This window comes from Musa acuminata, chromosome BXJ2-4 (assembly GCF_036884655.1).
Source record: "Musa acuminata AAA Group cultivar baxijiao chromosome BXJ2-4, Cavendish_Baxijiao_AAA, whole genome shotgun sequence".
NCBI lineage: Eukaryota > Viridiplantae > Streptophyta > Magnoliopsida > Zingiberales > Musaceae > Musa > Musa acuminata.
The window spans coordinates 10,798,993-10,812,385 of record NC_088341.1 but is presented as its reverse complement, the minus strand read 5'-3'; the positions used below and the strand labels follow the sequence as shown (position 1 = coordinate 10,812,385).

The 13,393-nt window shown below is 39.5% G+C and overlaps 2 protein-coding genes and 1 long non-coding RNA gene across 8 annotated transcripts; 2 read left to right on the top strand and 1 right to left on the bottom strand.

Moving 5' to 3' along the window:
- The first annotated feature begins 205 nt into the window (after positions 1 to 205).
- On the top strand, positions 206 to 4,242 carry LOC135609986 (protein SYM1-like). The gene is made up of 4 exons (XM_065103861.1): positions 206 to 675; positions 1,454 to 1,682; positions 3,612 to 3,736; positions 3,822 to 4,242. Exons 1-4 carry the CDS (start codon positions 238 to 240, stop codon positions 3,918 to 3,920), a joined length of 891 nt encoding a protein of 296 aa, XP_064959933.1. The 5' UTR covers positions 206 to 237; the 3' UTR covers positions 3,921 to 4,242.
- Positions 4,243 to 4,488: 246 nt separating this feature from the next.
- LOC135609987 (uncharacterized) lies at positions 4,489 to 6,691 on the bottom strand. Of its 6 annotated transcripts, none has more exons than XM_065103864.1 (3): positions 5,487 to 6,691; positions 5,156 to 5,408; positions 4,489 to 5,038 (listed from the first exon to the last, which is right to left on the bottom strand). In XM_065103864.1, the coding sequence occupies exons 2-3, from the start codon at positions 5,234 to 5,236 to the stop codon at positions 4,574 to 4,576; spliced, it is 546 nt and encodes a 181-aa protein (XP_064959936.1). In that variant the 5' UTR covers positions 5,237 to 5,408; positions 5,487 to 6,691; the 3' UTR covers positions 4,489 to 4,573. The 6 variants fall into 6 exon arrangements, with proteins under 6 accessions (XP_064959936.1, XP_064959938.1, XP_064959937.1 ...); XM_065103866.1 differs by having other exon boundaries at positions 4,489 to 5,035; XM_065103865.1 differs by having other exon boundaries at positions 5,156 to 5,243; positions 5,487 to 6,689.
- Positions 6,692 to 12,311: 5,620 nt separating this feature from the next.
- LOC135609015 (uncharacterized) lies at positions 12,312 to 12,911 on the top strand. Its single transcript, XR_010485663.1, has 2 exons — positions 12,312 to 12,451; positions 12,545 to 12,911. It is a non-coding gene; the product is annotated as an uncharacterized LOC135609015 (long non-coding RNA).
- The last annotated feature ends 482 nt before the right edge of the window (positions 12,912 to 13,393 follow it).

Below are 13,393 nucleotides of genomic sequence, written 5' to 3'. Positions count from 1 at the left end.
GGGACCCCCCATCACGAGGTAAGAAGAATGCGAGAGCTTGACACGTGCTATCTTCGTATCCACGAACAGATACAGTTGTTGACACGTGTTAACTTAATTCTTATTTTAAGTCGGTGCTGGGAACAGAAGTCCTCTGTATCCTAAATATAAGAAGTCACGCCGTCTTCTTTTCAACACACCCTTTCCATCGTCAAGTGTTGTCGAAAGAAACCCACAGGGCGCGTGGAATACCCTACGATGGCGTATATTTATCACTCGCCTGCTTCCCGTTCCCTACTTTCAAACGGGACCGAACACAGCGGCCGCCCCCAACTCGCAGTTATGAACGGAGTCTTCCTAAGAAGTGGCGGCCGAGGAGCCCACGGCCTCCTCCTCGGCCACCTTAGATCTCCCCGCGTCTGCGTCGAGCTCTCCAAGCTTTCATCAACGCGGTCCAGAGCCTACGTCCGCTCCCACATCCTCTTCTCCAAGTTCAAGGAGTCCTCATCCGGGTTCTCACACGCCTCGCCTTCCCTATACTCCCTTTCCTTGTCAACTGCAACTGGCGCGGCATCATTTTCTTGGATCCGGAATGGGTTCATAAGTTGGTATATCGGCATGATCGAAGCCCGCCCTATCCTCACCAAGAGCCTCACCGCGGGGGTTGTCTTCACCGCCGCGGACATCTCCTCCCAGGTCTGAACATGTACTTTTCTCTCCTTATACCTCTTCTTAAAAATCCTTTCTTGTTACATTCGTCTGCGTTAAGTTTGTCGCTTGGGAAGTTTGATCGTCTCCCAAACTAGCGGGGTGTGCCAAAATTCAAGGTCTTTGGTTCATTTAGCTAAATTGTAATTATAGGGAAAGGAACGGTATATTGGATTTTGTTTGATGTTTATTTTGGCCTCGCGAGGGTGGTGGATTTAAAGACTACTTTGTTCTTGTTTCTAGGGATTCCGTGAATTACCGAGTATGTGACATTTTTATCTTGTTAGTAATTTGCATATCAATTGTTTGTGTGAATTGGTTCATATGGAGTCTGTTCTTTTGAGTTATCAAATGCATTGTTGATTATATGAAGACTCATTGCACCCCTTGTTTTTCTTTAGTCACTTGGCATCCTCAAAGTACATCAGAAGAATCAACTACAAAATGACTTAGATGAGTCAAGTCTAAAGTATCATGTGGTTTGTTCTAAATGATGCCTTGCATTTTATTTAAAGGTTTGAATGATTTAGCAAAACGATTATGAAAAGGCTCTTACTAGTGTCACTCTAAGCATAAACATTAACATAATGTCCATCATTAGAACCTTAATTCCTTTTAATTAACAATCATAAAATTTTATATATTTTTAGATATTTTCAAGTTCTTTTTGTACAGCATCTTCTAAAGAACTGTAAGCTTCATTGTTTTGAAGTCATCATTTATTGATATAACATTAATGATCCTTAGTTTTCTTCATTCTTAACAGATTATTACACTTGCATCCTCCGGGGGTCTTGATTTCATAAGAACTCTGCGAATGGCGGGTTATGGGTTGCTTGTTTCAGGACCCTCTTTGCATTTCTGGTTCAATTTTGTTTCCAGAATTCTACCAAAACGAGATGTTTTTACGACTTTTAAAAAGATGGTTCTTGGGCAAGTTACATATGGGCCTATAATAACTGGTGTTTTTTTCTCAATGAATGCCGGATTACAAGGTAGGAACCTTTTTTTGGCTTGCATTAATAACTGCATTGTGTTGCATGCCATGTAAGATTCTTTATTCTAATTTATTATCATGTTCTCTATTCGATCATTGATAGATTAATGTAAATCGATATTATCCAGACATCATATGGATGCCTTGAGTTTTGTTATGGAGTTAAGAAGCAGATAATCATGTTTAATGCATTAAAAATATTTTTTTTTTGACAAGCCACATGAGTTTCTTTATTTTGTTTAGTTATAGAACTTTTGTTTTAATGGTGATTACTGTTTTGGTTTATAAAGTCAGAGAAACCTGAGATCATGATTATTATTTTCATTGAATGTTCTCGACAACAATGTCTCAAGGCAAAAGCGGAAGGGTAACCTAGTGCATGAATATAATTTTGCGGCTCAAATCCTTCACTTAGGCTGCAAAAGAGCAATATTGCCATTATATGAAGGCTCACCCTCAATTATGTGTCAAAACTATCTTGAATTGAATTTACTTTTCTGTTGATATGATGCAAATCGTGAGCAGTTTTGTGACTATTACTTTTGAGTTGGGTACATTTAACAATTAATTTCTAGTGTTCATCATGGCAAGGCATTTGTTCTTATTTCCTAGCAACATAAGTTGAGAATCAATTAATTCTAAGTTCAATTTTCTTTTTTGTGATTCTGTACGATTTTTTTCTCTTGGCTTTGGTCTTGTCGACATTTTGATTTTCAAAACCAAGTTTATCATCAACTTGATGGAGTACAGCCAGCACTAAGACATCTCATCTTCTCTTACCTCTTATGCACCATAGATTAAGATGTCTCTTTCCTTCTTGCTTCCTCTCCTCTCACTCTGCCTTCTGACATGAGCCATTGGAAAAGATAGGATAGTTAGATTCAAGAATGATCAAGTTCTAGTTCTGCTTGGCCAATCCTTTGTTTTGATTGGATCAGTCAAGAATCAGTTTTGATAAGGACTGCTCCAATCTGATTCAATAACAACCCCACCCTGGTGCTTGGTTCTTCTTGGAATCTCAAACCAGGCAACCATTTGAGCAAATATGTATGTGATTGGTGGCCACTAACCATTCATAACTAGGTAGCTTGGTGTCCTCCATTCTGTACTCACCGAACTATTTAGAGTGCCTTATGCTCCATGAACTAATTAAGCACCTGGATTTAATCTAGACTATCACCTAGGCACCAAAGCCATCATTCTTTTAATATGTAATGGTATATCACGTTACATTGTTTGGAGTTAATATCATTCATGGAAAAGTAACATTGTTACGAGTGTATATGTTAAACAAAATGTGTGCATCTGCAATGTTTAGATGTCAACATTGTTTGACATCTTAATATTCTTTTATGAAGTTGTATAAATTGATTAATAAAATTTATGATCATTATCTTATAGAAGGCTGTTCATTATTTTACAGAGAGGTCACTGCCTAGGACCATCTAGGATACTGACAAGCTTGCTTGTATTTGATTGCCTGTGCTTCCATCAACTATGCATGTTGGTTGGCCTCTGTCTTCTCTGTTGATATGTTTGGTCCATATACACCTGAATGAAATCTGTTGTTATGATGTCTTGCATTCGACAAACCTCAGATGATGCAAATGGGTCTTTTTTTTTTCCTGTTTGCATCTTGTATTTGGGGTTTCTCGGAGAGGCGAATAATGGTCCACTATGTATCATAGTGAAGTTCTTCTTTATCCTTGCCCATGGACAGAGTGACTATTTGCAAAATTGGGATGCCATTTGGTACTTTGTGTGATTGTCTTTCTTCTTCTCGTCTTCTCATTCCTCTGTGTTGTGTTCCCTATTTTGGCCCTTTATTACAACATTAGTAGATAGTGGATATGCACTTTGTATGTTGTAATTGGTTAAAGGCAATATTTTCTGTTTGAATAATATTTCCTATTTTTGTCAACCATAGGTGAAACTGGTGCTGAAATCTCTGCCAGGTTAAAAAGAGATTTGATTCCTACTCTATTAAGTGGAATTATGTACTGGCCTATATGCGACTTCATTACATTTAAATTTGTCCCTGTCCGTCTTCAGGTAACACGGAAACCTGTATTGTCATTTAATCTCTTAATCTTTGAGCACCTCCTTGGCTGATATAACCATCTTGTTTTCCTTCCAGCCCTTGGTCAGCAATTCATTCTCATTTCTCTGGACCATCTATATCACATACATGGCAAGCTTGGAGAAGGCAGTTGTGGAAAAGACGGCGACGGACTAAATCCTCTTGGTAGCTCTAGCTCAACGTTGTGACTTGGATCTTTCCAAATTTTGAACCGCACAGAAATAATATGGTCAAAAGTGTTACCTAACTTCTTAATTTTTCATATGATGTATTCTGAAAGAACAAGTGCAATTCATAGGTTTCCATCATTGAAGTGCCTCGTTCATCCTTGTTAAACTTCATGGGAAAAACTATCAAGCATTATAGAAAAACCTGTTCTTATTTTACACAGAGAAAAACATTTTGATTGACCTCTGATAGAGAGGAGAACTCTTGTTTGAACATTTCTGATTAATAAGACTTCTGGTTTCTGGGAAAAGAGTGTGCTGATCTTTATATTAAATCAGTAAGTTTTCCAGCATGCAACACAGTCTATATCTTTGGGTTGTTTCTGATTCTAATGGGTTGTGGTTGACTTTGGACGGTGGTTTTGACTTTCCATGCAGGTAATAGGATTCCTTCCCACTGCAAATATATAATCCCAGCCGACAGCCGATTGCTTGTGAAAGCATGTAAATCTGAAGATCTAAACACAAGATGGTTTCTGTATTGCCAATTCCATCTGTGGTTGTTCTAAATGGCTGTAACTTTCTTTGTTGGAAGCAAACTAAGCAGTCAAATACAATGGAAAGCAGTGATTCTATGAACCATTACAATCCAAAAGACACCAGCATGTCACGTTTGGAACAGGGAAAGAGCCAATGAGGCTGCTTCAGTCCATCCTTCCTCATCTGTTCCTCCATGTCGAACCTACTCTTTCCATCACGACCGAACCTTGTGGATTCATCCGCCAGCTGATGCAGCACCCACTCGTTGCGGTTTCGTTTCATGTGCATGTTCCCGTACTCGTTCGAGGATGAGGAAAAGCTGGACGCTGAATCCGAAGTCAATGATGCGTCCTTCTTCTTCCGTCGAGCTCCGCCGCTTCCGGTGGCGAGAGTCAGCTCCAAGTCGCTCTCTTCGTCGGCGTCGAGCACGACCCCTGCCGGGAGTTCCAGGTCAAGCGTCCGACGAGGCCCTGTCTCATCCTCTGCATCAAGTAGCTCGGTATCTGCTCGTGTGCGCCCTTTTTGCCTTTTCATTTCGGCAATCTTCATGTCTCCCATCAACTGCTGCTGAATTCGGTACAGACGATGGAGTTCATGGACCTGAATCAAGCGTGGAAGTAACACTCGGTGCCTCCTGAAACTTCCTCACGGGAGATCAAAGGAAAGAAGGAGGGAGGGAGATACCTGATATCTAAAGATTTCTTCCTGCTTCAACATCGCAATCTTCACGTACTCCTTGTCGGTCTGTTGCATGTATCTCGGCATTGATCTTCTGAAATGTTAGAATCGTTAGACTCGCAACCAATTCCTTGATGGAAATGATCTCAAACAACAGTTTGCTGCTGATCTGTGAAACTGATAAGCAGCAACGATTGACCGATGCTTTCTTTACAGAAGCAAGAAAGGAAAAGAGGCGATGAGCCGATGACATGCAATTCTGCCACAAGGAGAATTCCGAAAGAAGAACTCATTAACGGTGAAAGGATCAAGAAACAAGGGAAGGATGAATCCTTACTTGAGTTGCTCTATCAGATTCCGCTATTGGCAACCTCAGGTGAAGAGCTTCCTTGGAGAAAGCGGCAAGCTTCACATACCCAATGGGTGCAGGATTTAAGGCTCTCTACACAGACTCTCACCAGCATAGTTTAGTGGGCTCTCGACGCATGCCAAACAAATCCCAGTCCTTTGGCTTAGTGCAGCAGTTCGAGTCTTTCTGAAGCTAGAAAAGGACGGTACAGACAGTGCCAAGAAACGCCATAATCAAATAAGAAGGCCCACTTGTTCATCTCCATTCAAATATTATGAGGCACACAACACTGCTCCCAAAGAATCAACCAGACAGCTAAACCTGCCAAGGCAGATCACATGTATCCTAAAGTTTTATGATCACTAACAGTTGTCTCAACATGTATATTATTGTCCTATGCATACACCTTCATTCGTACTTATCACCTTCTTCAGATCGGAGATCTGAAGTGCCTTTGTATATGTACTCAATGACATGATGCTTTGGGAGGAGCCATTGATCTGCTGTTATTTTGGGGGTGATTTTACTTGTAAGAATCACTTGGAAGGACTAATGGATAAGAGATAGGGAGGCGTGTATTATTGGCACAATGATTCCAAAGGTTGCCTCCATTTCTTTGGGGCGGAAGGAAAGGGCTGGCTTTGTCCTTGCAGTGCCGACAAGGCCTCTCCTTGGAGGAGCGGATTGACTCCAAGCACAGGAGAGGAACCAAGGAGCATAAAATAACAAGGAAGGAAGGAAGAAGGGAGAGAGAGCAGATGGAGATGGAGATGAGTTGCTTCCATCAGGAAGTGATCACATGTGGGGGTCATACGGATAACCCTTCTTTCCTTTATTCCCTCTTCCTTGTACTGTATGTTCTCTTGTTTCTTCCTCTCTTTCAGCCGCTCAAGCAAGCTCCAATTTGTCTTGTTCTCCGGCTACAGAACGCCAAGGGCCGACATTGGGGCACGCGTTGCCGGTGAGGGGAGGCACAGCCGGGTGTGGCGTTTGTGCCCAACTTTGGCGTTGTTCTGAGACGAACAGTAGATGTGGAGAAAGGTAGAGATCGTAGATGGGCCCGTCACAATAAAGGCGAAATGAAGCTCTCACCTTCAACCTCACTGATGAAGCTAGGGACTTCATTGTGTCTCTTGCTGTGATGATGGGAACGGCCTTGATAGCTATCTTGACCTAGTCAAGGTATGGGAGGAAGAAGAAGAAGAAGAAGAAGAAGAGTGACTGACAGAACAAAACTAATAAAGGAAGCCTGCTTTATGAACTCAGAAACCAAGGTGTCAAGTAAACCTATACATTAATATGTGGGTCATTTTGATTCACTTGTTCTTTTTTTTTTTCTGAGAGGATCTTGATCTAGCTAAATAAAGATTGCTAGAACAATTCAAAACCTAGTTGGAACATGATGAGCCATGGCTACGAACTGTAGCCAATCTATATCTCTAGATTTTGCGGACATGAGTTGCAATCATTGTTTGGATTCTATTCAGATTTCACAGACATGCTTCTTAGATTCCTTGTCTTGGAGTGGGCAACGATCTTTCAGGTCTCGAAGGAACAGTTGACAGGAGCTTAATTTTATGGTGCACTATTCTTCCTTCAACTTGCTAAATTATAATTGCAGGAAACATCCAATCGAATGCAGTGCCAATGAATGGGTGTCGATGCCTATCTGTTTGATCTTGCTCCAGTCACTATGATTGGACCTACAGTGTCAAGAACAGGAAGTGTTCCTTGAACTGTGAGTCCCACACCCACCTGATACACTTGTGGGTGCACCTGTCCTTGTTCCCCCTCATCCCAAACTGGACAAGAACTTGATGGTGATGGAGTGAATTCACAAGAAGATATAATTGCAGGACCTTTTTTGTTCTGTTTTCTTGTCCAAATCATGGTTCTTTGATCTGAAAAAACCAAAAAATTTCTGCATTTTTATAGAGTCCAAACATTGTTAAGGACCATTCTGCATGATTCATAATGTTAGTAAGAAAGAAGGTAGAGATGTTTGGCATAAAAGAAGCTTCATCAACACTGATATCATGTGCTTCATTCATTGACTTGTGATCCTCCTCTCCATATTAGGGGGAGCCAATCTTCCCTTGAAATTATGAATAGGATCAGCTGTTAAGATTGTTCGAATCTTAGACATTACAGTTTCTTTTTCCCCACATCAAGTTGAACTTGACAAAGATCTTATTATTCCATGTCCCTTTAGATAAACACATCCTCTTTTGCCATGTTTTAGTCAATTCTAATGCATAACCAGCAAGCCAACACATTCTCTTCAGTTCTCATTATTAATGGCCAGTGTGCTTATTTTGACCCTCAAGTGGAGAAGACTATTGCACATTTAGTATTGACAGTCACATAACATGAGATCAGTCAACATCATTGCTCCATAAATATATCTGCAATATGAACATATGATCATTAACAGTATTCCCCCAAATCCACTAACATAGTCACATTTTGTAGGTCACAGAGAGAGAGAGATGGATCATCCAACACCACAGCTAGATAAGGTGGTGTCAATTGGTTTGAGATGTCCATTATGTGGCCTTAAACCTAAACTTCCAATAAAATAAACTAATAAATTGGACCATGTCCTGCCATGAGGAACATGCAGCAATAAGTAATCTGATGGATAGTTATTATGCCAATTAAATGATGTCTTTATGAGACATGCAAGCATGAGGAGATTGTGTTCATCTTTGGCACATATAGAAGATGGATTAGCATGAAATGTGGTAGGATAATGACAACACCAATTCTATTTTTTTTTTTCTGCAAAATATTTTTGATTAGAAAACTAAGCACCATTTGAACTACCTTAATAAATTCCAAACCACATGGTTTACAACTCATCCGGAGGCATTAAACACTAATCCCACATACCAAACACCACATGCTTCATTCCAAGTATTAGATGTGGACACAAACAACATTTCTTAGTCCATCACCTCACCTCAAAAGTGTCACATTGGTATTGTTTCTTAGATCTCTTTCAAATGTTTAATTGGTAGGTCTATGTTCTTGGGGGGAATGAATGATGAGAGCTAAGAGATAAGGATGGTGTTAGTATTTTATATCAAGACATACATCAAGATATATGGTGAGGAATCATCTTTAATTTGCACTGTGGGAGCACATGGTATACAGTCCTACATAAGCACCAAAATATTGAGCTTCCTTGGAGTGGTTAATGCAAGCCACATCTTGCATTACCATTAAATAGTGTCACACTATTGGGAATAGCATTTTATACATTAAGTTATGTGAAGTTAAAAGCTAGAAAGTTCAAATGTTTGTTGTACTTACATGAATGGTTTTGAGAATTGATGCACAAGTCAAGCAATTTGGGTTCACCATCTCTTTTATGGTTCATGAATTCTCAAAATTACATCCCTTGTTCAAAATTTTGGATGAATGATTTATTTTCTTACATCAAGTATTTTATGTTGATAAAAAAAAAAGGTTCTGAAGTCATAACTTATTAATTGTACTCATCCTTTTCGTTTAGATTCTTCTCACCTATCACATCTCATATTTTGATAGACATGATCGAGTAAAACAGCTTGAAATGGAAGATTATGTGAGTCCAATTCTCAATAAGTATTAGAGGATTCTAACCCAAACATTTATCCCTATCCTTATGTGATCCCCAAGGAAGAGGAGATTATTAAAAGGGTAAAATGATTCATTTGAACAGTAACTTAATTTGGATGCTAAATGATTCATTTAAACATTAACTTCGTTTGGATGCTCTCTCTCTCTCTCTCTCTCTCTCTCTCTCTTGTTTGTGCTATTAAAAATTAGTGAGTAGTGAGAGGGGAAATAAACAAGTAATGACATGAGTTCTTTCTCATCTTTGGTTGTCATTATCCTCTCCTTAGGATAATATAATTGAGGAGGCCAAGACTTTGGATGAGGTCTTATATTATTATTGGTGCTTAAGAGCTTCTTTCATCTTATAATTATATAGGAATAAATCGTAATATCTCCTAAATCCTAAAAATTAAATTTATCCTTCAAAGATTAGAAGATTAAGAAATCAGATCTTTATTAACTTTTTTCTTGTAATTTGGATTCTTATAAGAAATAATGATCACAAATATTATTATCTTTAATACTAACGCTAGTTATGTTTGAATTAGACCTAACGAGGTTAAATGGATGATTATATATTTATTTTTTAGATTATAATAACTCTCCCACACTCTATTTATTAATCATAATTAGTTATTTTATTATAAAAATAAATATTAATCTTTCATAATAATCAAGTTCTGAGTACTATTACACTTTGATAATAAATCCGATTTAGATATGAGTAAATAATAGATATGATGAAAGTGTCAGCTAGTATAGGACTTTTGTGACCAAACAATACCATCAACCTTACCAGGATAATAATATATAATATATATAATTATATATATATATATATATATATATATATATATATATTTGCCATATTTAAATTTAGGTATTTAACATTGATTACTATCATTGAACATTTCATTGGATTTGGCAAATTATTAGTGAATTTACGACGACTTTATGTTAAATAAAATAAAATATCAAATCCAATATATATATATATATATATGTGATTCCAAATCATAATGGAGTCGGTGGGAATAGCAACATACCACACATTGGGCTGGGCTGCTCCTTATGGATGAGGCCCAATCCTTTCCCCAAGTAAACGAAAAGAGATTTATTTGGACATCGATTGGATTGCCATCATGCCACAAATGTTCCCTCAATATTGGGATTAAAGTTTACATGTAGAGAGCATAATTGGGTCGAATATTCAATTGGACGTAATATGTCATATGAGTTTTGTCCAACAGAATCTCGATCTAATTTTGTAAAAGAATGAATCGAAACAAACTACGTATAACTTTTATCATCAAAAGAACTTGAGTCGTGACTTGGAACCACATCTCATAAAACAAATTTCTTCTCCTCTTTCAAATGTCATAACACTTCAAAAAATAAGATTGATCGGATCAAAATTAATGTGAGGTTGGGACCAAAATTGAATTGACATAATAAAGAAGAAAGAAAGAAAGAAAGAAAACGTTTCTTCTTTGTTTTTCATTGGCAATGGAATGAATAGAATCGACCATCTCGAATGACCAAATGCTATATGATATTAGGCTGGCCTTAGCGATGCGTATTCCGATAGGGTTAAGAATGATTAGAAGCAGACACATGTCACTAAGAAAAAAAGAAAAAGAAAACGCATGCAGTCTACTCAATCCATTTGAGTTAGATTACGATACACATTAATTAATCGGTATTAGAATGAATAGATATCAAAGAATATGTATTTGAACTCAACTTTTTCGATTTAAAGGTAAGCGATGAAGATAGATTTGATCTCAAAATATTATGGTGATACATCGACGATAAGTGGCAAATGACTTAATTGATACTTCATCATCATGCAAACTTAGTAGCACGTAGATTGTTTGAGGCTACGTCGGTTACACACGATCAATAGATGAAAAAGGATCTAAACAACATGTTGACACATCGATAGTTCGAAGCCATATCAAATATACGTGAGCAACGTCACATGTCTCCGACAAAACTCGAATCAATTTAGATGAAATCCGAATTTGGCACACCATAATATCACCTTATCGATTCAACTCAAGAATGATGCAAGATCACCCTTCCATGATCGTTTGTTGATGATTCTAAGAAAAATAATCTCCTAAGTCAGGTATAAAATGGGTTCACTGAGTATGTTTTCTAAAATTTTCTTGAGAAGGTTATCTAAATAGTTTAAATTCCAAATTAATTTGATCGTCAAAAAAAAATATTTATTAAGAATACTTTCGATTTAATTTTATAGGTCCAACCCTTTGAGACGATCAAAATAATAATTTTAGCCGAGACAGAGTTAGGAAGAACTATACGAATACAATTCATTGATCGTAAACGGCGAATGTCTAAATTATATTTGAAGGGTGCATCTACTTTCTACATGCGGTGTACGCTTTCGTTTCGGTGTTCAAAGTGAAGGACGACGTATCCCACCATCGCCGGTTGATGTCCCCGCGTCGTATCTAATGGTCCCTAAGCAATAATGGAAGAAGGCTACAAATAGCAGAGAATAGTGGTCCATCTTTCCTAATCAAATCAACACATACATACATAGATCAAATCATCATTTTCTTTTTTCGTTGGACTATCAAATCGCATCTTCCAACTCAACATGCTCTCTCTCTCTCTCTCTACATTCCATACGTGAATGGCTTTCCCCCATTTTATTACCCTACTTTGATGCTTCCACCTCTTATCCTAATCACAACGTTTATACGACTTGAGTTTGACACTCTCCAAGTAACTATTTTGAATTCTACGTTCGCGGGGTCCGCAGTGTACTGGCTGTTCCCTGGAGCGGTCTCCCGACGGGATCACGCAAACCGCCCCCACCCCAGAGTGTTTACCGACTCGACGACGACACCCGCTCGCTCACCCGGGCGTCGGACGGTGTTCCTGTCAGGGCCCAAAACTCTTGGTGCAATGGAAACACGAGTAGATGATGCAGGTAAAACGTAGGCATAGAATACTAAGTCGCTGCCGCTTCGGGCAGATGCCTGCGGCCCACGTCAACCGTACGATTCGATCATCATCATCCACGCGTCGGTCGCTGCGTACGTCGACGCGGGAAAAATCTCCGACGTGTACGGGGCAGGCTGACCGTCACGTGCCCGTCTTGGAAGGAATTAGCCGGTGAACAGTCGGGTGGGCTTTTTTAAATGGGAGACGTCGACACCCGTAACGGATTCCAAGAAACACACTCGTTCGCTCTCTCTCTCTCTCTCTCTCTCTCTCTCTGCGACGGCGGCGGAGGATGGCGTGGTGGGATCGGGTGGCATCGCCGATGAGGAGGGCCTGGGCTGGCTTCGCCACCCGGCTCGGGATCCGCAAGTCCGGTGAGTCCCACCCCTCCCTTCATCGGATGGCTACGATCTGACCGCGGGGGAGTACCGTACTAACCCCTCTTTTCCTCCGTGATTCGCCGCAAGGGCTGATGCGGCTGAGGCGGGAGGTGAGGACGTGCGAGTACGAGGACGTGCACGTGATGTGGGAAATGCTGACGGAGTCGCGGCGAGCGGGGCCGTACCGGGCCGCGGAGGCGGAGGCAGCGGCGAGGAGGAAGGGGAGTCGCCGGCGGGACGGGTCGCACGTGTGGGCGTTGCTCGGGTAGCTCCGATTCGGCCTTCTGCCGCAGGTCCTAGAGGCACCGCACGCGTGGGGGAAATTGTAATCCGTTCGATCTTGCGATGTCGCTACGATGGCTGCTTTGTAAATACCAGGTTTCGAGAGGGTGGGTGTGGCAGCGTGAGGCGTGTATAAATATTATAATATCATAAGGCTGCTGCTATTGGTTGATATTAATTGCGTTTAAATTCATCTGAGAGAGGTCAAACCAAGTCAATCGTATCATGTCAGAAACTTCGCCCTCGTCGTGGTTCAGATCACTAATTGATGAACACAATCCCTTTCAAATAAAAGGAAAAAACTTAGTCTAGAAATTAATTGCATGTCACATAGTTAGATGTCATATCAACGTTCTCCACAGGTTTTCTTGTACTTTTTCATTGTGGTATTAATTTCTTGGGTCCTACGATGCTGGTTTCGTCTTTGTGGGGTAAGTCGCACCCTTTGAATTTATTTCTTTTAACCTAATAAAAATTATTTCTTTTCGATCGGTTTATAAGATTCAATGATTTAGTTTCTTCCAAAAAATATTAAAAAATAATTTAGTATTTAGTAGTACTATAGTGAAAGTTTTTAGCGTATTTTATATTGTCGACTTTTTACCGTATTATATTCTTCATATTTATTTATTTTTACTTAAAGTTTTTTTTATT